Raw genomic sequence first — 26753 nt, forward strand, 5'->3', positions numbered from 1 at the left:
CCAGGCATTTAATCTAAATGTAATATTCTCTAAACCAAGACATTCATGTGTAAAGACACCACCCGGAAGGGGGTATAATACAACAGAGTATTTCCAGAACCCAGTTTACATAATTTCAAATTAAAACCAACCGTTAAGAGGACCATCCCATTTGGAACTATACAGCTGACTAATTACTTAATTCTTCTGTCATTCTAACCAAGACCATGCTGCAATAATCAAACTTAAAAACAATAGTAGACTGATCTCATTTTAATATCAGATGATGTAATCAAGACAGAAAACAACAGAAAGTAAAGTATTTTTCTTCATTGCTGGACATTTCCTTATAATCATCCCTATATGTCTACATCCACAAAGTACACATAAACACATTCATACAGAATCAATGAAAGAACTAATGTGATTAAAAATAAAAACAAGCAATTCAATTTTGAAACCTCTAAATGTACACACGCACATACAATGTAACGTGTCAGGTCAGCAGTGTTTGTGATCTACATTTAATATAAAGGTTGAGATTTCATTCAGAACCAAAACTGCTCATTTTAAATTCAGTTTAAATTTAACCTGCAAAACACGGATTAAAAGAAAATCTATTATAACATGGACATATTCAGGTTTCAATCACACCTCTGCATGTGAAGAATGGGAATGCAAGGGACTTCTGATGCATCTTGTCAGCACGACATGTGCAATTCTCAAAACATTAAGATATCAACAATTTATTGCAGTGATTGAGGATTATGCGTCTCGTTCCGAGCTGTTTACCGGAAACATCAGACACACACTGCTAGGACACTGGCTCTCAAACAGGGAACGAGGGAGGACGGAAATGGAAACAGAACATGCAGAAATGTTACATTCCACACAAATACACAGCAGACACAATGACAGTAGTAAATTATATAAACCCAGCAAAAAATGACAAACCAATTACGGAGATATTTTAAATGTAGTGCTTCTGTAGAAACACACAGCATTCCCTAAACAGACATTCCCAAGACAAGGGGATAAGGTTTTCACAAAAAAAGAAAATAAATAAATGACCATCCAAAGTGTGACTACACATATTCACGATAAACCTACAAACCCATGCTATGATAATAAAGATCAAATTAAAAACAGTTCAGTTGAGCAGCTTTCTGCCATGGGATGAATGGTAAAATAAAATCTACTGTCTGTACACTGCTTGATCTTCTGCACAAGATGTTTGCCCTCCTTGATTTTTTTTATAAAAATACATACGGAAAGAATAAAGTACTACAGGCGAATGGAATTGGCTGAGAAACACACCTGTACACACTTGGAATAAAGATGGTATTCTTATAATTTGGATAATCTTATATTTAAGGAGACAGATTTCTTTTCTTAATTTTCATAACTGGAGGAAGGAAATGGGAAGGAAAGAGGGGCGAAGGGAATGGACGAAGAAAGAATCTATGGGATTCGGTCAAAGACCACCGGTTTCTCTGACTGGTTCAGTAAGGATGCCATTCATCCCGTCACCCAACAATGCCCACCAGCTGGCATCCTCCTCGGCGTGCCGTCCATCTTAGTTCCTCAGCACCAACTCATAGCACTGGTAGACAAACTGAGAGACCTCGGGCGCTCTGCACTTTACAGACAGCTGAGGAGAGAGAGAAAAAGTTAGCGGGAGATGCATTAACAATAGATTTAACACTGACAGGTGCACCCTTGTCGCCTGCATTTGTGAAATTGTTAGAAGAGTTGAGTGCATGCTTGAAAGTTCTTTTCAAAGTAAGACAAAAGGAGGTGGAAAAAGACAGAAAATATGAGTAATACTGAATCCCTTCCAGCAAACTATGATAAATCTAACTGAGCCAATACACCTTCAGCCACTCCACAGAAATTACAAACGCACTGCTATGTAAGAGACATAAACTTGAATAACCTTTGTCTTACTCAGATTTATAAACTAAATATCTGAAACTAAACACAAATAAAACTCCATAAGCATGCTTCGTTTATTTTAGAGTTCCAACTTGAACATCCACTCCTCCCAAAAGATCCGACGGAGAGCTAAGAGTAACAAACACATTCAGACTGAAGTCAGAGGAGTGAATGAAGTTTTTAAAGAGGTCGGCATGAGAGGAGCAACTGTAACACCTGCTTCCCTCTTTGGGTTTCTAACAGACCAATCACAAAGAGCCGGTATGTACACACTCTACCTTCTGGAGAGGGAGGGGTTATTTGTCAAAAGCACAATTTTTCTTTCCTAAACTCAGTACCCTCTGCTTTCTTTTTTTGATGGAAATGATTTTGTCTCGACTATATTCAGAATGTAGTGGATTTGCAAACACAGTCATGACACCGTCGCTGTCTCGCTTTGTAGCATCAGCTTGCTGCATGAGGAGGCGTCTTGATTAAAAGTTGCATTGTTCTAAAATTTGCCTCATGAGATAAATCGAGATTAAAGAGAAGAGAGATGCAGCACAGGTGGGCGGTGGGCAGGAACCAGTGAAAGAAGCGAGAGCGGATGGCACTAAGACTCGGAGAGATGTAGCAGCGGGTTGCGATGTTGGAGAAGCATGTAATCAAAAGGGGAAAGGAAACAAGAAGAGATGGTGGGATGAAGGGAAGAGTGGAAGTAGCAGGGGGCTGCGCAGAGGGCTGTGAGGAACGCCTTCAGACGTGAGCGGAACCGGTCCGTGCCATTAGACGCCTGGTTGCCATAGGGATAACTCTGGACCTTTGTGAACATTTCTAGTTACCTAGAAAACACAACCTATAACAGAATTGCAGCCCTCCCATATTATCATGTCTATTCAGGGCATTTGTTTGAGCTATGCAAAAAAAACGGATTTATGAAGTGGCTGTTAGTGTGAGGATAAGGAGACGGAGGATTATCAGACTCAAGCAGATGTTTGTGTGAGCACACGTTAGTGTGTGTGTGTGGGGGGCGGGGGGATGTCAGTCTGTTCGCATTAAAAGCATGTGCTGCGAGATGCCAATTTTCTGTAAAGAGCAACTCCTTTGAAGAAAGCACTTGAAATAAAAATGTACGAAAGGACAAAAGGAAGAAACATTTTGTGGTTTGTTTCAGAACATGTTTAACTCTGTGTTGGATTCCCATTCATTGCAACTACAGACTTTTGTGCCAATTGGATTTTACAAGGAAAAAAATGATTTAATAATTAAATAAAAATGCACCAATAATTTGTCTTGTCTTGTGTAGCAAAATTCTCCAATAAACTCCAAAAATATTTATCACCGACCGTCGTGTTTTTGCTTGGTCGTATTTAAAGGGATGGTTCACCGAAACATGAAAATTCTGTGATGATTTCCTCAGATTATTCCAGATTTGTATACATTTCTTTTTTCTGCTAAACACAGAGAAAATATTTTTGGGAGAATGTCAGTAACCAAACAGATCTCATGCCTCATTGACTCCCATAGCATTGATTTCCCCTACTATGGCAGTAAATGGGGGGTGAGATCGGTTTGGTTCCTGACATTCTTCCAAATATCTTCGTTTTTGCCCAGCAGAACAAAGAAATGTATACAGGTTTGTAACAACCTGAGGGTGAGTAAATGATAACAGAATTTTCATTTTTGGGTGAACTTTCCATGTTAAACTGTTAGGGCATACAATATATGAACTGCTGGTCTCACGGGTCTTTCAGTGCATTCGGAAAGTATTCAAAGCGCTTCACTTTTTCCACATTTTGTAATGTTACAGCCTTATTCCAAAATATATTCAATTCATTATTTTCCTCAAAATTCTACAAACAATACCTCATAATGACAACGTGAAAGAAGTTTGTTTGAAATCTTTGCAAATTTATAAAATATAAAAAACGAAAAAAAAGCACATGTACATAAGTATTCAAAGCCTTTGCTCAATACTTTGTTGAAGCACCTTTGGCACCAATTACGGCCTCAAGCCTGAGTATGACGCTATAAGGTTGTCACACCTATTTTTCGGCAGTTTCTCCAATTCTCCAGGACCTCTCAAGCTCAATCAGGTTGGATGGGGAGTGTCGGTGCAAAGCCATTTTAAGATCTCTCCAGAGATGTTCAATCTGGTTCAAGTCTGGCCTCTGGCTGGGCCACTCGAGGACATTCACAGAGTTGTCCTGAAGCCACTCCTTTGTTATCTTGGCTGTGTGCTTAGGGTCATTGTCCTGTTGGAAGATGATCCTTCGCGCCAGTCTGAGGTCCAGAGCGTTGTGGAGCAGGTTTTCATCGAGGATGTCTCTGTACATTGCAGCATTTATCTAGAGACAATTCCTTGGACTGCCTGGCTTGGTTTGTGCTCCGACATACACTGTTAACTGTGGGACCTTATATAGACAGGTGTGTGACTTTCCAAATCATGTCCAATCAGCTGAATTTACCAAAATCAAACAGGATGCACCTGAGCTCAATTTTGAGTGTCATGGCAAAGGCTGTGAATACTTATGTACATGTGCTTTTTGCACAGTTTTTTTATTTTTAATAAATTGTACAAAATGTGGAAAAAGCGGAGCAATGTGAATACTTTCTGGATGCACTTTATCTCACCAAGTAAACCAGGACGGCCACTGGTTCAGCTTCTAAAAAAGTCTCCTGATTTGCTTTGTCATCCAAAACAGTTCCTCTTTCAAACAATCACAGCCACCATTATATTGTAATTCCCATCAGCATATTTGATACATGTGGAGCTTGTTTTTTATGATAGACGTTATTAAAAAGTAATCAAAGAAAATGTGATTGTTTAAAGGAAGCAATTTATAAGACGTGAGAAGTTTAGGTCTTTAGGTAAATATTAAAGGAATCTAACCTCCATATCCTGCATTGTGATGACATCATCAAGTGCAGACATAAGCAAACACACAAAAAAGAAATAAATATACAAAATCAAACAACCTAATCACAAATGAAAAGACATTTTTACATGTAAGCAAAACAGATGAGACAAAGGCGGTATAATGTTGAAATAACCCAATAAATATGCTAGGTGCGAAGTCCTGTTATGATCAAAGCAGCTGAATATACCGATTGACTCAAAGAAAACAAGTAAACATATTAATCTCGATCTCCAAGCTCCTAGCTGGATACAAATTGTGCCACTGGGAATAAAAAAACTGGTCCCCAATTCTGGTTGCTTTCCAGAGAGGAATATCCTACAATTGCGACAGCCAATCGCTCAAATCAAAAGGATGTGAGAATGAGCGAGGAGAGAAAAGAATGAGAGGATTGTCATTTGTTCCTCAAAACCCTCTTATCACCATCCACCCAGGAGCCCTCAAATTCTGCCAGACCACAATCCTTAGCTGCGTCACCAAACTTATGACCTGCCCACTTGAACACCGTTGATGGCCTAAAATTATTGGCATGTCCTCAACATGAAAACTGTCCCAGTAAATCACGTTAGGATACCTTGAGTTTACTAAATTTTAACCAAAAGACCACGTGTATTGTTTATAAAGAAAGAGATTCAAGAAGGTATTGCTTCGAAGAACCTGATTATAACTTTTTTATATTATTCTGTGTGCAAAAGTGACTATTTAGGACACGACAGGCAAGTTAATATCCATCTATAATTGATACAAACTCCAATGAAAGTACATTCTAAATCTGTTCTCTTGTGAGAAGCTCTATTTGTGTGCCACACAGCGTTATTTGTGTTCTCTCTGTGAGGCGGTAGGCAGCTCATCCTCAGCATGTTTTGGAATTGATCTACAGTCTTTGATCTCCCAGCAGCGCTTTCCCCTCTGACCCTCTTCTTTCCCCTCATTCATACGCGCACACACAGATCATTGTCTGGCATGTTTCTTCACCATGACTCAGAAGGAACTAATAGGAGAGTTCTTTTGTAAAACACACTCTCTCACAGGTGGCCACCACCATCTCCTCCTGTACATCCCCTTGTCTTTATCGATCTGTTCGTACATGCGCATGCTGGAGCATTACTTTGCTCTCGTCTCTTCATGTCCCCCTCTCTGTTTAATTCCACGTACCGTGTAGTTGGGGTTGACGGTTTGCATCCGCAGTTCAGCCAGCACCCAGATGCCGTTGGTGAGTTTGACAGACTGGTACAGCATGTCCTGTCCCTCTACGGTTCTCTTGGCTATGGTGAAGATATTAATGCCCTGCAGCTTGTTGGTGGCTGCGTCTGTGAGGTGAGAGAAATTATTTGTTAAAAAAACACAAACGTCAGGAGCTTTCAGATATATTAAATCTCTGAAGTCTCTATGGCAATTAGGTTGCAAAGGCTTGTCTTCACTTTGTGATGCACTATGAACAACCTGTCAGGCATTGTTCAACTCAATACGAAACTTTTGTTATTTGCTCAACCCTCAGGTCGTTCCTAACAGTATTCTTTTTCTTTTTCAAGAACATAAAACAAGGTCACAAAATTCGGTTTCTTAATCATACAGGGTACAGTATGATTTATTAAAGTAACAACACATGCCATTAAGTGTTGTAAACAACATTTTAGGTTGCTTTTATGTCCCTTTTGGAGGCTGGTCATCTAAATCATAAACACTGTCATGGTATAAAAGACTTTTTACAAAAAGTAAAAATTTGAAACTATCAATTTTGAGGAACGCTGGTTATCAAACAACATTGGACCCCATTGACTGCCATTGTATGGACACAAAACCACTTTCTCAAAATACATCCTTTTTTGTTTCACAGAAGAAAGACTTGTATAGTTTAAAAATGACAAAAGGCTGGGTAAATGATGCAGACATTTCATTTTTAGGTTGACTATCCCGTAAATCAGATTCTCAAGTAAATCAAAATGGTTAAACAATAACCTTTGAGTTTGAATTTGTGAATTCACAACTAACTCACAAGGGCAAAAAAAATCATCAATAATATTGCTTTGAGTGTGTGTTCCCGGCTGTGCAATTCACAATTACTTAATGCAAACAATTACGCAGAACAGAATCATTCATTAAAAACCTGTCCAGAGTTAATTACACCCAGACATGTCAACAGATCAACACTGCTCCTCTGAGACAGTCCTGACAGGAGAGTGTGCTTAAGCGTGATCGAGAGTTTTACAAAAAAGAGAGTGCACAGTGCAGATAACTCTAGAACTCCTTCCTCCACTTTATATATGCTAATTTGTTTTCATTTACATATCTCTCCTTCTCGCTCTCTCCCCCTAGCTGACTCCCAATTCACACATGTGTGACCTGCATTCCTCTTACCTGAGTTGATGTGGATGTCTTTAATTTGGAACTGTGACTCGTTTTCACTTGGAATGTCTTTCCAGGTGGCCAGGAACACCTGACGGTCTGAGAGAGGGATTGAAAAAGGGATTTACATTGTGAGGGCTAGACCACCCACATCAAACAACGTCAAAAAAATAAATTGACATTGCAATCATCTGAAGCACGCCTGCAGACACAGGGTGCATCACACACACAGAGACACTCACCCATCTTTCCATCCTCTACGAAAAGCAGGCTGAGGGGATACTGGCAACTGAAGTAGAATACGTCTATGTTATTCTTCACAGCTACCTGCAAGCAGACAGACAGAGAGAGACAGAGAGAGACAGAGACAGAGAGAGAGAGAGAGGCACGTTAATACCGTTACAATTACAGACACACTAGGGATGTGAAAATGCACTCAAACTGCATTAAGAGCAGTAGGATCACAGTTTCTGAAATAAACAAAACTCTCTTTATCCAGTGCTTTTAAAGGAGGCACATATGCAGTTCAGAATATTAGAAAATGCAGCTCCTTTGATCATGTCTTTTTTGACATTTTGCTTATCTCTCTCACTTTCCTCTGTCCCTCTGCGTGTTTTCAAAGGTTGCGTTCAGCTCCTGTGTAGCGTGTACATGAATCTGCCTGTGTGTGAACTTCAAACATGCACAAATGCCTTTGAGGCAGCGCTCAACAAAAGGATGCAAGATGCCCAGAGACAGATTACAAAAAAAACAAACCCGAGTTTGTCTGTCTTGAGTAATTAGAATCAAGCATTCGAACACGCTGTTATGGAAACAACCCAACTCTAAAATCTCTTCTAATAAATTTTCATCCCAAAACCAGTTATTTAGTTATTTCAGAGCCTTGTTCACATTTTCTCTGAGCTTTTGAATTAAACAGGATATTTTTCCCCCGACTTCCATATGAAAACGAAAAGGATATGTTACCCTCTGTGTACCATTACACTCAATACTGTTCATAGGCCGAGCTGTGATGTTGAATGTTGCTAAGATGTTTTGTAAAGTGGCTGAGATCTCAAAACCAAGATGTACATGAACAGTTAAGACTCTATATGTCTGCAGTCCAGTTTTACACTACAAGGCAGACGCAGTACTATATAAGAGCGAACAATTGGACTATATATGTCTGCATTCCCTTAACTTAAGTTGCAAAAGTGCACACAAAAGAAAATCCAGTTTTATACTAGACAGAGCGCAGTGTAACAAAATATCTGATGAAATCAAGTCAAAGAATGAATTTCCACCTTTCTGAAACCAACACCTTGTGAATGTATTAGCAGTCTGAAGCTGTAATAAAACACTTCCTCATTTTCGTACGATTTTTGAGAGCATGATGGATTGAGATGCACCCAGAAGAGCTTTGTGAAAGCTGACAGCAGGTGCACAGCATCCATCAGAATACAGACTACACAACCCCACAGAGGGACCAGCAGCCCCACACAGACTTCAGGCCTTTGAGACTTCATCTCTGAATAATTCATCCAGCCAATGCATTCTGTGAGCTCTGCACACCACCCTCATTCCACCTCTATTTTTTTCCATGTACTCATAACTGCAGTCAATACATATTAAATACAAGGCAGATTAGACCAATTAAATGACTAATTAATCACAATTACTTCCCGTGATGTATTTGCAGAGAGAAACTGATCTATTATAGGCAGCTTTGTGTGAAATGAATATTTCCATTCCGAAAATACCAGCCGTTCTATTCCGAACTCACAGACTTTATAAAGGCTCTTGGTCAACTAAACCACCTCCAGATTAAAGAAATGGTTTACCCAAAAATTAAAATTATGTCATAAATTACTCAACCTCAAGTTGTTGCAAACCTATATACATTTCTTTATCCTGCTAAACACAAAGATATTTGGAAGCAACTTACACATCTGGGGCACCACTGACTACAATTAATATGGTTGTCAAGCTGTATTTTTCTTCTAAATAGTTTCTTTCGTGTTGAACATAATAAAAAAAAAACATGAATTCTTTCTACTCTGGTAGTCAATGCTAACTCATTTGCAAACATTCTGCAAATATCTTTCTTTGTGTTCAACCAAACAAAGAAATGTACACAGGTTCAGAACAACTTGAGGATCAGAAATTCATGACAGAATTTTCGTATTGGGTGAAATATCCTTTAAAATGTGCATTAGACATCTGTAGAAAGAACCGTAAGTGAAAGATGTGCATTCACGATAAACCATTTAACATTAGTATTACTTCTGAGATCTGAACATGACATTCACTATGTACACATTAAATCTGGTAATGGTGTGAAAATGGACTCTAGGGCTAAAGATGAGAAAATCTTCTTCTAATCTCTTTTAAAAGACCTCAGAGAGGAGAAGGGAGAAAACTAGAAAGAAAGAAAGAATTTTGACTGACTCCACTGAGAGCTTATCAGACGAAGTTAATTCTGACGGCAGCCTCTAACCTTGATTGATAGAGTACATAAGTGGACAAGGGCAAAGTGAGAAGCAGAGAGAAAGAGAGAGATACCCGCTATCTTAAGAAAAGCTTTTTTTCAACTGCAGCCTCTATTTACACTTACTCAGCATCTCATACTGTGTATCAAGCGTTATGCTGTATTAATACTATGGAAATGTTACCTGTAGGTTGTTAAGAGGTTCCATTTTCATGATGGGGCCGACTGTACTGAGAGGCAGGCTGACATCAATAGTCTGATTAGGGCTCAGAGGAGTGAGAATCTGCAGAGGACCAGCAGGTGCTAGACCAAAACTACAGGGAGACAAATACACAGTCAAGCTTTAATTTTATCTACAGCAAGTATTACTCATCTCCGAAACGGAGGTATTACTCCGTCATAGCCGTTATGGCTGCTATGGACTGACAGCTCAAATAATGCAGCTTGAAGGGCAGGGGCATGTTTGTATTTTCAAAGCTTGTGACAATTAAACAGGTTAAACAATACATAAAGCCCCCAAAAAGACTGTGAGAATGCCAATACGCATGATGGCTGCGATTAAAAATAGGCCTTTTTTCAATCAATGTCATTTTTTAACAAATCCTAAATTACAGCATTAGTAATATGTTGTTTACACAAACATTTTCTTTGCAGTATTCAAGATGGTCAAAATAACAAAACACAATGATGCAATTTTCTACAAATAAATACACATAAAACTATTATTGATTTGCAATTTGGGAGAAATGTTCAGAGAATGAAACCAACGTGACTATTAATTTGACTTAATCACAAACTGAAAATAAATTTGGTCTCTTAATATTTTGTTCAGTGGCTGTATAATTTCTATAAATTCATATGGAAGAGGGATCCAAAGCTTTTAGACAGTTCAATGTCATACAGAGTTGAGTGGGTGGGTAAGGTCTTTTGGACTGAGCCACTAAGCAACCACCCAGAATATCTTCTCAACCCTTAGAGGAAACCACCAATAACCAACCAACCGTTTTATATGCATGGATGATGGCTAAATAAAAAATCTATACACACAAAAGGGTACAAATATCGGTATGACACTTTTAGGTTTTACTGAATTTACTTTACAAGACAGACTAGGTGCTTAATCAACATAAAATCCCATTAAAATGTCTTTAGAATATCTGTGTGCCCTTGAACGATCCGACTGCCAGTGTAAAACATATTTTTCGGGCAGGCCTCCAAACTGATTAAAAATCAGGGAATGCGCCACAGAGTGAAGAACAAAACCTTGAACAGACGTCCAAAACAGTTTTCAACCCCCAGATTTCCATCCTGCCCCTTCACTCACCTGTTCTTGTTGAACTGTATAGCAAAGTCAACCATAACGCTCATGGCTTTGTTGGTAAGAGACAAATCCATCTGGATGACCCCGCTGCGCCGGGCAAACGTCCCAGAAATCTCCAGCCCTTTAGCCTTCATTGCCGGTAACCACACCTGAAATAGATGCCCACATCCTAATGCTGACAAGATTTATATTTATGCATTTGGCAGATACTTTTATCCAAAGAGACTTATATTGCATTATACTATACATTTGTATCTGAATATGTGCTATCCCTAGGATCAAAGCCATGACCTTGGCGTTGCTATAGCCATGCTCAAACCACTGAGCTACAGGAAAACTTTCAGATTTACAGTCAAGACATGTACACTGCATTGTATATTGATTTAAAAGACAAGGGAAAAAGTAAATAAAACCGCTAAGGTCATAAGCAGAGTTATTGATTGTGAACCTCGATTAATTCCAGACTTACAGTTTTAGGAGAGACGTAGGATCCACTTGGCATGCCGACACCTCCTCCGAGGTCAAAGATGTCTCCTAATCCACCTCCGACAGCAGGAGCACCACCCAGAGTGGCAGGCATGGCTGCTGGGGCAACTCCCAGACCTGCCCCCATCTGAGAAGAAAGGAGTATTACATCCATGCCACATAAAATGTGAGGAGACCTCAAGGGAAGAGGCATGCAGAGCATTTAAGGTTCAATTTAACAATCCTTCAAGAACTTCTGTGATTAATGAAGCAAAGCCCCGGCGTTGATCCTAATTCACTCTAGTAACTGAATGAAGCACATTTATCAAAGTCTGGGTGAACTGTACAAAAAAAAAATCAGTCTTACCGAAGGACTTCCGCCAAAATCTCCTCCAAGCTGTGAATAGAAAGCACACAAGAAGTCAGGCACAGCAGTCAGGAATGTTTTGCATGTATTATTAAAGGAGTAGTTCACTTTAAAAATATAATTTCATGATAATTCACTCCGTCCGTGTGTTTACTTCTTCTGTGGTAAACAAATTGAGACATTTGAGGAAAGCTTTGCAGGGTTCTTATCCATATAATGGAGACCAACGTGGGACTATTGGTTAAGATCCAAATTTCAGTTTTATTGCAGCTTAAAAACACTCTTAACGACACCAGCCAATGAATAAGGGTGTTGTATAGCGAACGAAATTAGTCATTTTCCCCCCAAAAAATGTGTTTGACCATTTTAAACCATAATCTTGCACAGTTCACGTGCATATAAGGGATGTTTAAATCTTTTGAAATCAACGTCACGCTTAACCATTCCAACCTTATTGCGTAATACGTAAGTCGTGGACATGCATCGCGGAGGCTGTACAAGCCATGTATTTATGTTTTAAAACTAAATACACCGTAAAAATAAAAAAAATAAAAACAGCATTATATGGATAAGAATCCTGAAAAGCTTTTCTCATACGCCTACATTTGTTTTTGACAGAAGGAATAAACACACGGTCGGCTTGTATGACATGTGGGTGAGGGAATTGTCACAAAAAAATATTTTAAAGTGAACTTTTCCTTTAAGAGGGTGATGGGGAGGAAGAAAGCGCAGAAGAAAGTGGATGACGGGTAACAGTGAATTGAGTTACTTTCCATCCGTATATTTATAATGTGGTTTTTAAGTCACTGCATTTGGGTAGCTGAGAGACTAATACGCAAATTTGTCCTACGATGAGAGGGGCAAAAATTTGTGGAAAAAAACTAACAATAAAGATAAATCTCTATAAATATAGAAAGATATATATGAAGAGTTTGGTTCCAACATTAATTTTTTCAAAAATTATGTTTTTTTTTATTGTGCATTCCAATTAATATCAATCAAACTGCAGTATGCCATAATAACAAAACAAAAAATCCGGCTAACAAACACAATAAAGTTATCTAGGAGTATAATAAGAGTCATCTCATAACTTTTCAAATATTAAAGGTAACACTTTAGCACGGAGAACACATATTCACTATTAGTATTAACTACACTATATTCCCTTAATAAACTCCTAATTTAATGCTAACTAATACTTTGAAGGGTAGTTGTTGTAAAGTTTAGGTAAGGAGCAGGATTAGGAGATGTAGAATATCTTCAAGCAGAATAATGCATTAATATGGTCTTATAAGTGTTACCTTATTAATAATATAAAACAATATTATATTGACAGTTTGTTTTCTATATATTGCTATGTCACAACCTAGGACACATGAACGATTTGTTTGTCAACCTCCTATTTACAAAATCATGCTCCTGTGAGGTTGAATACACTTTTCAGACAGTAGCAATGCATGTGCACAAATTGCCAAAAATGAAGGAAAAAAAGTCATGAGATGCAACAATATCATCACACAGCATCTCAAAAGAAACTCTCAGACATAAGACACCCCCCACTGAACCCTAGCAAATCTTAAATTCCTGTTTCCCAGGAAGTGACTGTTTTTCTCTTCAACAGCCGGGATGGAAATTCTGCATTAACCACAAAACATGACTTACGAACTTGCTTTACTTTTTCTACATTAAAAAACATTAAATAAAACGTATCAAACATTTACTGAGACAAATCAACAACTGCAAGACTACAACTACTAGCAAAACACAGAGGGAAGGTGCTCTTAGCGCCATCTTTATAGGAGACCAGTTTCTAACAATGGCTTTGGGATACAGGGTCAGATCTAAGATTAGTACAGAAAAATAACTTCTAAGGATGAACCAAAAGTAAGAAACACCCACACAGACCTCTCTGTCACTATAATCAGAAGCAGGCTGGGGAGATTGTGCATCTGTCCTGTAGGAGGCACTCAGCTGACACAGAAATCAAAAATGTTTAAAATGTGATGAACAAGGATGGAAATTATGTTGGGAATAATAAACGTTCTTTTTTAACTGCCACCTCTAGGGCTGACAAACATTTTTTCTTAAAACTGCCACAAACTCAAACTTGTATGAAGTCTGTAAGTGTAACTTTAGAAAAGAAAAGATTGAGTCTGCTTAATGACTTAATGTAAATAAGATTGAATCAAGTCTGAGAAAAAGTTATTATCCTCCCCACCCACCCAAAAAAATCTGTCATCATTTTCTCACCCTCTTGTCATGTCAAAACTATATGACTTTCTTCTGCAGATCACAAAAAGAATGTTGGTAACTGCCGCCAATTCACTTGAATTTGTTTTGTGTCCATACAATAGAAGTGAATGGGGGCCAGTGCTGTTCGGTAACCAACTTTCTTCAAAATATCTTCTTTTGTGTTCTGCTGAAGAAAGAAAGTCATATAGGTTTGAAATGACAGGTGAGCAAATGATGATTGACGAAATATAAAATATTTTTGGGTGATCTTTCACTTCAAGATCTCAATGTTACCTGTTATACCAATGTAGATATTCTTCAAATGAAACAGAAACAATGCATTACGTGTAGCAGCCCCCTGCTGGTGTGATGAGTAAGCCACTTACACACAATAATACAGATCCCAATTCAAAGTAATTAAATGATATGATTTGTTTGTTTTTCTTTCACTTAGTTTAATTACCGTATCCGATTCATCGCCCATCTGCAAGTGTAGCGTAAGGACAAAAGAGAGAGGAAAGAACACAAAGAGTAAACAAAAGAATGAGAGGACGGGAAAAGAAATTCAGGCAAGGAAAGTGCTCTACTTATGCAAGACCATCTGTGATTTCTCAACAGACCCGATTACACTGGTTAAAGGGATTTTGACAGTGTGCTTTAAAGCTGAGAGCTGATCTGGGATCAGCTTCTCCTTTCGAAGATCTTGTATTTGGCAAAACAGGTCTGGATCTGACCACACTCAACACAAAGTTGAAATAAAGTCCTAACATGAGTGTGAGCTGAACGTATGTGGTTAATAAAAAAAAACACTTTACCCAAATAAGCTTTTGAACACAATTACAAACTGTTAGAAGAACAGATGGGTATTCACTGAAGTACTGTTTTACTTCTATATTCTACTGTAAGTTTTTTTCATCACATCAAATAAGGAACATACCAGACTATCCAGACCGCCTCCCAGGAGGTCCATGGCTCCCATCTGCATAGAGGGCTGAACAGACGGGATAGTGGTAGTGGGCGGGGCCAGATCCAGGTTCAGCAGGTCGCCTAGGAGATCACCTTGTGATGGAATGACAGCGGGTGGTGCTTCAGAAGGTCCGGTCTGGCCAACATCAGAGTTCTCAGCACTCTCACCACTGAATGACAAAAGATTTCTTAATAATGTTTAAAACTTCCAAAAGTTAACTAAGTTCAAATGATTTCCCATAAGACTCACGAGCCAGCACGAGCATGAAGTCTCTTGTGCTGAACGCCGCGGCTGCCCTCCACAAAGGCGCTGGGGGGTTTGTGGTAGACAGAAGCCAGTGTACCGATATGGCAGATGAGCTCCTCTAGGAGGGTGGGCTCAATCAGGTCAGTCTCCTCCGAGATCAGAGGCTTCTCGGCCAATACCACCTCCTTAGCCGCCACGGGATCTGTGGAGAGCAGACGCCAGTAGATGTAGCCGCGATCACGCAGGTCAGGGTTATCAGAATCCTGAAACGTTAGAGGAAAAAATGAAAGATAAAACAATAAAGAACAGTGGAGAGTGAGCTGTTTTTGATACTAAAGTAAAAAACACACCATAAACTAATAATAGTGAATGCTTATTTATACATTGTAAGAATAATGTAGTGGAGACAAGCTCCTTAAATCAAGTGAAAAGAGGTAGAAAATATAAATGCAAAGTACTGACATTTTGACTTTTTTGGCCTGCCCGTTTGAATTAAACGGTAGGATTAAGTTGCTTCAGTAGCATAGTAGCATAGTTATGCGATTCCTATTTGACAATTTGGATGAGAAAATGAGGGAGTGCAGGTGACACTGTTTTGCCCTTCAGAGGAGGTTTTGTGGAGAGAACATTTGGAGTTGTGTAAATAATGCACAACTTCTCCTGGGCACTAATTCATCCATGTGATAAGATCAAGTGATGCACCAGCAACACCCAGAGCAAAACAGCGGTGCGAGAATTAGATTTAAAAGTCATAAAACACCACCTGGGATGTAGGAGGACATTTTGTATTCTGACAGAACCCCGGCGGCGACTACCGCCTGTGGCACTGAATCTCAAAGTTAATAATGACAAGATCCAATCTCAGATCCCAGTCTGACAGCTCAGGCCCAAGGCTTCTCTGAATATTAACAACATCACACACAAACGCTCTTTTGCTCTTACACACTCAAACAATAATCTACCAAGCAGCATCGTGTATACTTTTTAAATGTACACAATAAAATCTATTTGTTGACTGATCGACTAGCATAGTCAACTTACAGTGGTAAATGTATAAGATAGCAAGATAAAAAGTCTCACTGCATCATACATTTGCAAGATTATTGTCACTTAGTTTTTCCACATATTAAACACATCAAAACTAAGATTTTATTTATGCTGTAGAAAAAATCTAAAATAAATCAAAAGGGATACTTCTGAGATGCTACTTTTCTATCTAATTTCTAAAACCTGACATAAGCCTTCAGATCAAGAAAAATATTTCCTTCAAGTGACCCGACAAACTCAAACAGTAGTGTGCATTCTACACCTCGGTGGAAGGTGTTGCCAGGATAATAAATTCCAGTTCTATTTTGGGTAGAAGGACAGATCAGGACATCGTACCGCAGGGACAAACAAAACGTTAAAGTGTCTTTTGTTGTTAAGAACCCCACTTGAAGTTAAAAAAGGCATCAGGACACCACACACAAACATTTTACCCATAATGCTTTAATTAACAGGAAAAAGTTGTTCTAATGAGCTGGCCAACTTCAAATGACACATTCAGCGATGAACAGCTAAGAGTGAATCCAATCTGTAGTTGGCACGGAGGATGAGAACAAGGCTTAAAAGAGTTATAATCAATAAACAAAGGCTTTGAAAGAATATCAACACCCTGTTATTAGCTTGTGGATAGTCTGACTGTTTTCAGACCATACTGGTCAATTGAATCTAATACTAGAATAGGGCACAAGTCTTGATGTCTTATAATTATTTTAATAATAGTCTCTGCCTGTAGTTACAAAAACCAACCTCTGAATATCTTGTTTGCTGATAAAACAAACTCTTCTCAGGAAAGTGCCAGTCTCTCTCATTTCAGAAGAGAGAAACACCTCCAGAGAGCATCCCCGAAAGGTGTGAGCAAGTATAGATGTAGTGTCATTTTCTCACTTATGTTTGTGTTTTGATATCAATCTGTGCGAGTGTGTATATCTCACCTGCGTGGCAAGACTCAACACTTGTTGCACCAGCTCCTGGGTCTCAGTGGGCTTCTTCAGGAACAGCTTTACAATGGCTGTCAGCAACTGCAGCTGCACCTGAGAGACAACCATGAGAAAAACATGAACTCACAGATAAAAGGTCACACAAGTTTAGTACCGTAATCGCTGGTATGCAGTGTTAAAACATCAGGGTACATCTACATTAAAAGAAATTAAATGTTGAGACAGATTACAGGAAGAGCATCTTCACAACAAAAAGAGAGTTGTGCTTTAATAGAATAGGCTGCATGTGTTGTTTGGCTATTCATTTGCCAACCCAATGCAAAAAGGATGTTCATGTAGAAACCTTAAGAAACCTATACAGAAACCCTTAAAATGTGATGGGACCCCTTAAAAGTCCATCAACGAGGCTCATAATAAATTAAAAGCAAATAATAAGAAAAGTGATCAGAAATATTATTCAAGTTTCTTAGTCAAATTTGGGAGTGCTTTTGTTTTATTGGTTTAATGTAATTCACCTGTGTGCTCTCATCATGAAAACCTTCCAGGAAGCTTTCCAGCAATTCATCAGCATTGTCAATCCTCTCTGCGTACTCTCCCACAATCCAGATCATGGCCGCCCGTGCCTCAGGCTCATCCAAAGAGTCCAGGTTCTCACACAGGGTGGCAATCACACTTTCATACCTAGAAACACATTCAATATTCAAAAATGAATCTGCATGATAGGCTTGTTGCGATAGTCGGTATCACCGGTGATACACAATGTCCATTCGCCTACTGATCAGCTTTGTTAAAAATCCAAGCGTTTCAGAGAGGTGGGGCAAAGATGAGATACAAACGTGCACGGTATGTGGAAAATACAGTGTTTTTTAACCTTAAATCGTGTGTACACATTGCATTCTAAAACAAAGGATAATATTCGTTTTAGCCGTGTCATATGACTCCTTTAATATAAGCAAATGTCATTGTACTTTTTTTATAGTTTTGTGTGTTTTTATTAAGAAAGATATTGAACCCACCATTAACTCAAGCAATTGATGTTCCCGAATTGCCGCTATTTTAAAACAAAGTAAATTGCATCATGAGCAGGGCCTCATCTGCAGATACAGCAGTACAATTTTTACATAACAATTAACCGGTCGGAAAACCACAACATTCCTACTGCATGAGGAGTAAAAATGCATGACGAGGCTCATTGAAACTTCATTGCATGTCAGATTCGTTGTCATGCCCTAGAGCAGTGTTTCTAAACCAGGGGTACGCAGATCCCTAGTGGTCCGTGGCATAATTACAGTGGGAGTTATGATCTTGCATTCAGGGTTCGAAATTAACACCCTGACCAGACCCAGATAAAAATCAGCCGAGTCTGCTATTGCAGAATCATATTTAATATAGCCTATTGTGCAGTTTCTGCAGATTTCTGACTGAAACATTCTCTTCATATGGGGTCATTTAGAGCGGTCGGCAGCTCTATGAGAGAGAGTCGACTGCTCTGTTTGCTTTTGAATTGCTCTTGCAGTACTTTGATGTCATATGCCAGGTGGTTCTGCGCACCGCCGCATAAAGTCAAAAAGCCAAAAGCCTATTTTCATTGAAGCACCACGCATTACCATATTCATGAGCTTAAGCTCTTAGCAATAAACAGTAATGGCATCAGTTTCACCTATACAGTTCAACACTTGGATCAATCAGAACTTAGAAGTGTAACGTAGGCCTTCTAGTGTGTGAAAATGTGCATGTGCAAACAGAAATCTTTGTTCCATCACTTGTCTGTTTCCAACACTGGACCGATTGGCCTCTTTTATTAACTGACAGATCAGTTGCAAGGAATGCGTCAGGTCAAGTGCACGTCAGGGCAAGTTGGGAAACTCACAGGTATGGCACACCAGATTTCAAAGTCCATATAATATTCTGTATATGCATTATATAATGGTTACTTGTAACGGTAACTGATCAGTGGTTGGATTAAGTCCTTGTTGACAAATTAATCTCAAAAGAATAAACTGCAGTAAAGTGTGTTTATACTATTGGAGATAGTGAAATAGAATGTTTTGGGGCGACGTAATTCTGATTATTTCGTCATTGTAATGCAACTGAAAACCATTAAATGGTCATGTGTAATTTTAAATTAGGCTTACATTTATTGACTTGACAAATATATATATTTTTGACTATACTAATCTTTTTATTTTCCTAATTTAGTGGAAATATGTTGTTGTGCTGGGGAAAGCAAAATGGAATGGGGTGTGAGCGCAGGGGTTGGGGGTACATGAGCATGGTTTGAGATATTATGTGGTTCAGTACTCAAAAAAGGTTGAGATCCAATAGGGCTGTGATGTTTTTTTACCAACGCAGTGGTAATGGACAAATCAACCGGGGTGGTGCGGTGGTTGGGAAATATATATTATTTATATATATAATACTTATATTATTATATTTGCGAGTAGCAACCGCATGATGAGTGGAAGATAAATATAGACCTTTATTAAATTGTTACTTTAATAAATTGTTAAATAGTTAAATACTAGAAATATGATATCTGAAATGAGGACGAAACATTGTCCATGTTTAATCCACAAATCTATCAGTGAAACGGCACACTACAGCATATAAAACATTCAAATAAACACCAGTAAATAATGAATAAGGATATAAGAGTAAGAAAGTTAAATAAAAAAAGCTCAGGTTGCAGTGACAACCTCACTCAGTCGTGTATTAATCCTTACAGTCCTTAACAATTCCATTTGAAACACACTGTTTAAACCTACCTTGGCTTTCCTATTCAGATTACCATGAAAACATTACTTTTTCCTACTCGTTGATGGAAAATTTTGCATGTTGACGTTGTCCAGATTAAAATGAGTACAGCTGCACTAAATGCGCATTCAAAATGTGCAAAGGAGCGCAAATTAATAGCCGTCTCTCCGCAACCCCGGCAAAACCTGCACGTCATTAAGCAAGAGGGTCATAGCCAGTTTGGATTTTATGTATCTGTTCATTTCACAACAAGATTCATTGCAGAACCTGGGTTTTGCTGTGCAGGGCCGCAGTCGATTGCACCAACGAAAACATATGCCAATAATTTATGTCTTAATATAAAATCTTTTAAATAAAACCATCCACAACTGAAAGGCAACAAAAATCAATCCTTATCAAAACAGTAATTTTAATTCACAATTTGTCACAGTGAAGCGCACTACCGACGGTGGCAGATCACAAGAATCACTGCCCTAGAGCGTGAAATTCGCCTTAACTGAAGAATGTATCTAGCAGAGAGAGAGAGACATCATGCAAATAAATGTTTGTTGACAAAGGGTCAGGGACATGAGAAATTATATAACAGAGTCTTACTTGTTGGGGTACTTGCGGAAGATGTCCTTGATGACCACAATAGCTTCCTGCACCACATAATTAACCTTGGTCTGAATGAGGTCAAGCAGAGTGCTGACACAACGCTCTGCTGATTGCTGTGACAGAGATATAACAGAAGAAATAGATTAACCAGAGCTCAACTACTGAGCATAAATAACACCATTCAGAAAGCTGTAAAAAGAATTGGATGGTTTCAGTTTCACATCAGGACATCAGGTTAAATGCTCTCATTAAGAGGGTTGAAGTTTCATGTTTAATTAAAATTAACAATGGCAGTTTGATGAATGTAATTAGATGAATTATGTTATCTTAATCCGAGTCAGGCCAGCTCACCTCGACTTTAATAGCGCAACGGCCGATGGCTCGAACAGCCTTACGCACAAAGTCTACATCCACCTCTGTGGCGTATTCCTTCAGCTCAGCCAGCACCTAAACAACCCACACACATATTTAGCGCAGATTCTCATAAACACAAATGTCAAATGTTGATGGAATATATCTGCAGGAGTGGGCAGTGTAATAGAGGATATACAAACATGAATGATTAAGTAGAGATCATGTTCCACATAAGAGAGGAAGGAGATCTAGGAGTGTGGGTAGCATTTTGTTTACCTGAGCGATGTTGGCCTGAGACGCCAGACGGATCATGATGTCCAGCTTCTCCAGTTTGACATAGATCGGGTCATTGTATTTCACAAAGAAAACCTTCATCTCATGCTTCAGGATTTCAGGCCTGAAAAATAAAAAAAGCGAGAGGTTTAAAAAAAAGAAAGCTTATTATAAAAAAGACAAAAATGTGTCATTGTGGAAGATCCTTATCATTACTCAATGTTTTTGTATACGTTTCTTAAAGGTAGTGTTTAAGAATGTTTTAAACCAAAACATCGGCGGTACCCAATGACTTGAATCGCTTTTGTGTCCATACACTGGAAGTCATTGCGTACCGCCGTTGTTCAGTTACCAACATTATTTCAAATAACTAATGTTCTGTTCTCCATAAGAGAGTGGATGAGTAAATGATGACAGAATTTACATTTTTGGTCGAACTATCCCTTTAAATTGGGATTTTCCAGAATACAAACCATCAGCAGTTTTTAAAATAATTTTCCCCACTTTGACACCTACCGTTTCTGTACGATAAGGTTAATGTTCCTGAGGGCAACATACTGCAGTTCAGGCTCAGCTGAGAGCAGTGTGACTAAAGGAGGAGCAAGTTTCTTCAAGAGTGTGCCGTAATAGTCTAGATCCTTAGGAAGCATCTCCATAAACTTCATCAGAACCTTCACGGCGGACAGCACTACGGCAGAGTTAGCGTGGGACAGTCTTGGCGTTACACGCTCGCAGATACTGTGGGACACAAAACATTAAAAACAGTCAGACTCACCACTGCATTCTAACAATCCCTGGAGAACAAAGTCATGTTGTGAAGCTTCTGTGCCCTAAATTGGAGCATGATAAAACATTTATTTCTAAATTATATTTTCATTTGTAATTATGCAATATTGATTTCTGGTAATCCCAAGATTGTTCTGTTTATCTCTTTCTTTCTTTTCTCTGTAAAGGTGTGGAAGTGCCGCTATATGTATTAGCCTTCATTAGAGAAACCCATTTAAAGGTACATGGGAGTGATGACATAACATTGCTTTCTGACCTCTGTGACTCTCTGTCATCACGGGGTGTGTAGTTGGCCAGGCAGTCGAGGATGAAGATCTGACCCCACTCTGTGCATTCATTAAGAGCTGTCAGAAGCTTGTTAATGGTCTGAGGATTCAGGTCCAGAAGGTTGCTGTTAGGATGAGACTCTGCGATCTCAGACAGAGCAGCAACTGCGTTTGCTACAACCTAATGCAGAGAACATATCAAAGACATTACATTTACGAATTTGGCAGATGTTTTTACCCAAAGCGACTAACATTGAATTATATCATACTTTTTTTTTTTTAATAATGTGCAAACCCTGGGATCGAACCGATGACCATTATGATTGCCAACGCCATGCTCTTACCACTGAGTCACAGGAAAGCTTAAACTCAATTCTGTCAGAGCATGTGTGCGTGTCTGCGTGTGTGTGTGTGAGGTTTAGGGTTTCACATTACATCAGCATGTAATTTTACACTAGACTAAATAGTGAGAACTAAATAGTGCTGGCATCCCATGGATGTCATCACAATACAAACATAAGCGCGCTAATGCTAAGTAATATTTTGCTTTACTTATACAGACCTATGATTAGCAACACCTCACTTATATTAAGCATAGAATGCAAAATAACAAAGAGCTGATGTTAGCCTAGACTCAAAATACATAAAGGGTTGGAATTTAGCTGTTCAGCAAGAAAAGCTATGATGAAATGAACACCCGACTTACATTGCTTTATCCTATGCATTTTACATAGGTATATACAATCCCCTCTGATCGAACCCACAACCTTGTGTTGTTAACGCAATGCTCTTACCACTGAGCTACAGGAAAGCTAAAGCCTCACCATTGGATTGGAATCAGAGATCAGGTCCTTCAGGGTGTCAAGGAAGCCTTGGTCTTCTACCAGCTGGGCGTTGATATCATGAAGCTTGGCCACACAAACAGCAGCGGTCTTCCTGACATAGGGGTCTTCATCCTTCAGACACTTCCTCAGGGGTTCACACAGGTACTCTGTGATCTTGTCCACTCGGATGCAGCCCATGGTGCGCACAGCCAGCGCACGGATCAGAGGGTTTGGGTCCTCGCAGTCCTGCAGGAGAGGAACAGAGAGGAACCCGTTTATCAAGCATAAAATATACTGGAACACATATTGTATATAGGAATAAAATATAAGTGTTATAAAATGTATGTGATTTATGCTAGTAAATTCATATTTTTAAAGTATGATTAACAATATCTCCTTCATTGACCTTTTGCCTTTTCCAGGTTTAACAACTCAACATTGCAGTATAAAGGGTAAAACAACATTTGTTTAATTTTTTTTGCATCGGAAGGCAAATGGATTTTTAAGAATACTATTTGCCTGTGCAAACCGCATTAAAATATGTTCTGACAGAATAAAGCTTGTACATAAAAAATAAAACAATCATGTTACCTTTACAAAGGTATTAACTGCCATTATAGCCATGTCTGGCTGGCTCTTGGCATAATTCATTAAGTACAGATAGACCAGTTTCTTCAGCTCCAAATTATCCGTCTGCATGCAGTTCACAACATCAGGAAACAAAGCGCTGTGGAAGAAATATTCAGATCAACTGCATAAATTCCACTTCGTATTATAAGAACATCATGATATCAGATATACAACAGTGATATACAACATATTGTGAAATTGTGTTTAAAAAAACACTTGTATATAAATATGCAAAAAGTCTTCGTCAAACTGCACTAAAGGTGGCACAAGTGTCATGGCTCACCTGACATCTTTTCCCACTGTCATAGAAGCAATGACTTTCTTCACAGCCTCTTTTTTCTTCTCCTTCTTATCACTGTTCAGCTCTGCCTTCAGCTCAAAGATCTCCCCTGAAGGTCACATACAGCAAATAACGGTCACCAGTTATTAGGACTTTGTTTAGATCACGGACGTGAAGAGAAATAAAGAAGTAGCAGTCTACCTTATTTACAAAAGAACACTGAATTCCATTAGAAATTCTCTGCCCATGTCTTTCTTGGCTTTTACAGAGTAAAAAATGTGAGCGTACTTGTTTGCAGTTAAAAATACTCTTCAGGTACAATTGTGAGTCAGGGTCACATATTCCAACTAAAGGAATAACTGAAACCAAAGACTTCAAAATCTCTTTCAGACTGGAGCTCAGTCTGCTATTTCTATCCACTTGCTTTACACAATATTAGACACAATAAGAATTCTGGATTCGAAATGAAATAGAAATGAAGCGCTACATTTAGTATGTTACAACCACCAGAAATTATGTTCCATCTATTTAATAGTGTTAAAAGTGTGAACAATCTAAGGTGTGATCACGTTTAACTGCCATAAAAAGTGTCACAAATGATACTGATAGCCTATTAGTTAGAGTGAAATCTGCCGATACCGATTAAAATGTTTAATTTCTTTACTTTCTGAATGTTATTCAGACATACAATGACTATTAAAATTGAAAAGAAACATCACCAGTTTCAGGTTCATTTTCAGTATACGGATAGCGTATATACGCCAATAGCGTGAAAATTAGCTTTTATCGACGGATACACTTTATTGCCAGATAATATCGATGGATCTCCCATAAAACACAAATATCTTTAAAGAAAAAAAAAAAACGTTGAACAACAAACCTTTCTTGGTAGTGGTGAAATACTTGGAGTCTGTCATTTTGGATCCCAAGCCTCTGTTCTCCTGCAGAAGAGACAAAAAGATTCACACTCCATAGGAAAACAAGAGGATGAGAAGATACGGTATCCAGACGTAGGAAATGAAAAAGTGCAAGTGCAGGGGAAAAAGGGGAAGTCCAGTCCATGTCCTGCCAATATATTTACTGATGTTTCTCAGAGATTGTGGAAGGGCAAAAAAAAAAAGAGTTGTGCAAAACACATTGTTAAACCTTCTTTATTAGTCAGCAATTTATATATTCTACTGGAAGCAATCGTCCTCCCTCTGACTCTAAACCTGCTGTGAAGCATTTTCCCATTTCCTGTTATTGAACATTAGACTCTCACTTTAACCTGAAAGGTCTTTTGAGAGGAAATGAACCATTAGATTCCAACAGCATTATCTTAAGGTTTAGCGGGCCTGATAACCTACCCAAAGAGAGCCTATGGTCCAGCTAAAGCGTAACGTGTTTTGCATTTGAACCAGAGTCTACAAAACAAAATCAACTACAAATGTGAATGTCTGAATGATGTTGTTTTATTACCTTTTGTCCATGCAAATTGCAATCTATGAATTATATATCAGACTGAAATGCTGATCTGCCACTGCTTACAGACTTAGTAAACAAAAAATGCAAGACCACTCACTCTTGACATGAATTAATAATTGATGAGAAGCGGCTGATGTATTTTATTACCACAGGCATACCAAAAAATTCCTTTGTGCATTTCTATGACACCATTCCTATAACAGTACAGTACATTCTGCTAGAATAAAATTGTGCATTTCCAAATATGTGGGTGTTAAACACAAACGTCATCAAAATAAAATCGACAATAGGATACAAAGAAATAGACCGTTTCTTAAAAAGCATTGTTTAAAAGATATGCATATTAATTGTCACTCATTACAGTTCAATAAAAATAACAATAACAACAGACGTCACCGCTGTATTTTGATTTTGATGGCACATTTGTGTATATGATCAGGACCAAATATTTTGCAAGACCAACCAAACTAAGCCAAAAACACAGTTTACGTGCGGCAGAGACAAGACACTGACATTAACAAACGGGACACTTCTTCCAAACCATGTACATGGCACAGTATCTCTCATATCATGACAAAAAACAACTACCATCACTGCAGGTTCACGTTTAGATTACGTGTTATCAGCACGACACAGCACAGATAATAAAAGCAACAGTCAACGGACAAGACATTGAATTAAAGTTAAAATATCAACCTTTCTAAGGCTGCACACTATATGTCAAACGACAAAATATAAGATATGTCAGCTCGTTATATGTACGTGGCGGTGAGGTAACCGCAGCAGGTGACTGACATCCGCGGACACAGCTAACTAGCAAACCCATTTATTTCGCCCAACATCCGTCGTTTTGATATCAATTTCAAACCCCAAAAGTATCTAAGTGCCTTTACGCCAATGCTCAATGCGATATAGATCTTAACTCACACACAACTGACTTGCCCACTCCATTTTGGCGGATGAATGAAGCTGTTTGCGGAGATGCTAGCTGAGTGCTAACGGCTCGCGAGCTAAAGCTTCACGACCTTCTTAATCAGGGTTTATGTGAGCGCACTGTTAAGCCTTTAATCTAGCGGACTGTATTACCGTCCAATCACACAGAACAGAAAGCCACAGATAAGTAGAAAACAGGCACTGTACCTCAGTTAAATCAAGTCCTGGTGCTTACCGAAGTGAAGTGTGAATGTGTACAAGTCGGCCTTCTTCCTTCCTTCCCTCCTACCTTACATGTTTTGTCATCATATGATTCACACTTCCGCCTTCCGCCTTGAGAATAGTTTTTTTACACTCAGGCAAATACACTTGATTTATTTTTTTAAAT

General features: G+C 38.7%; 1 protein-coding gene across 3 annotated transcripts; it reads right to left on the reverse strand.

Moving 5' to 3' along the window:
- Positions 1–237: 237 nt before the first annotated feature.
- On the reverse strand, positions 238–26683 carry ap1b1 (adaptor related protein complex 1 subunit beta 1). 3 transcript variants are annotated; one of them, XM_056745731.1, is made up of 23 exons: positions 26601–26683; positions 24849–24909; positions 23972–24077; positions 23650–23785; positions 23059–23304; positions 22225–22415; positions 21699–21920; positions 21186–21306; positions 20907–21002; positions 20553–20668; positions 17720–17885; positions 17199–17297; positions 15226–15485; positions 14947–15145; positions 14473–14493; positions 11778–11807; positions 11415–11558; positions 10949–11094; positions 9809–9938; positions 7400–7484; positions 7170–7256; positions 5967–6121; positions 238–1630 (listed from the first exon to the last, which is right to left on the reverse strand). In XM_056745731.1, the coding sequence occupies exons 2-23, from the start codon at positions 24883–24885 to the stop codon at positions 1556–1558; spliced, it is 2868 nt and encodes a 955-aa protein (XP_056601709.1). In that variant the 5' UTR covers positions 24886–24909; positions 26601–26683; the 3' UTR covers positions 238–1555. The 3 variants fall into 3 exon arrangements, with proteins under 3 accessions (XP_056601709.1, XP_056601708.1, XP_056601710.1); XM_056745730.1 differs by having other exon boundaries at positions 26573–26666; XM_056745732.1 differs by lacking the exon at positions 14473–14493 and having other exon boundaries at positions 26573–26666.
- Positions 26684–26753: the final 70 nt, after the last annotated feature.

The sequence above is a fragment of the Triplophysa dalaica genome, chromosome 4, assembly GCF_015846415.1.
Source record: "Triplophysa dalaica isolate WHDGS20190420 chromosome 4, ASM1584641v1, whole genome shotgun sequence".
NCBI lineage: Eukaryota > Metazoa > Chordata > Actinopteri > Cypriniformes > Nemacheilidae > Triplophysa > Triplophysa dalaica.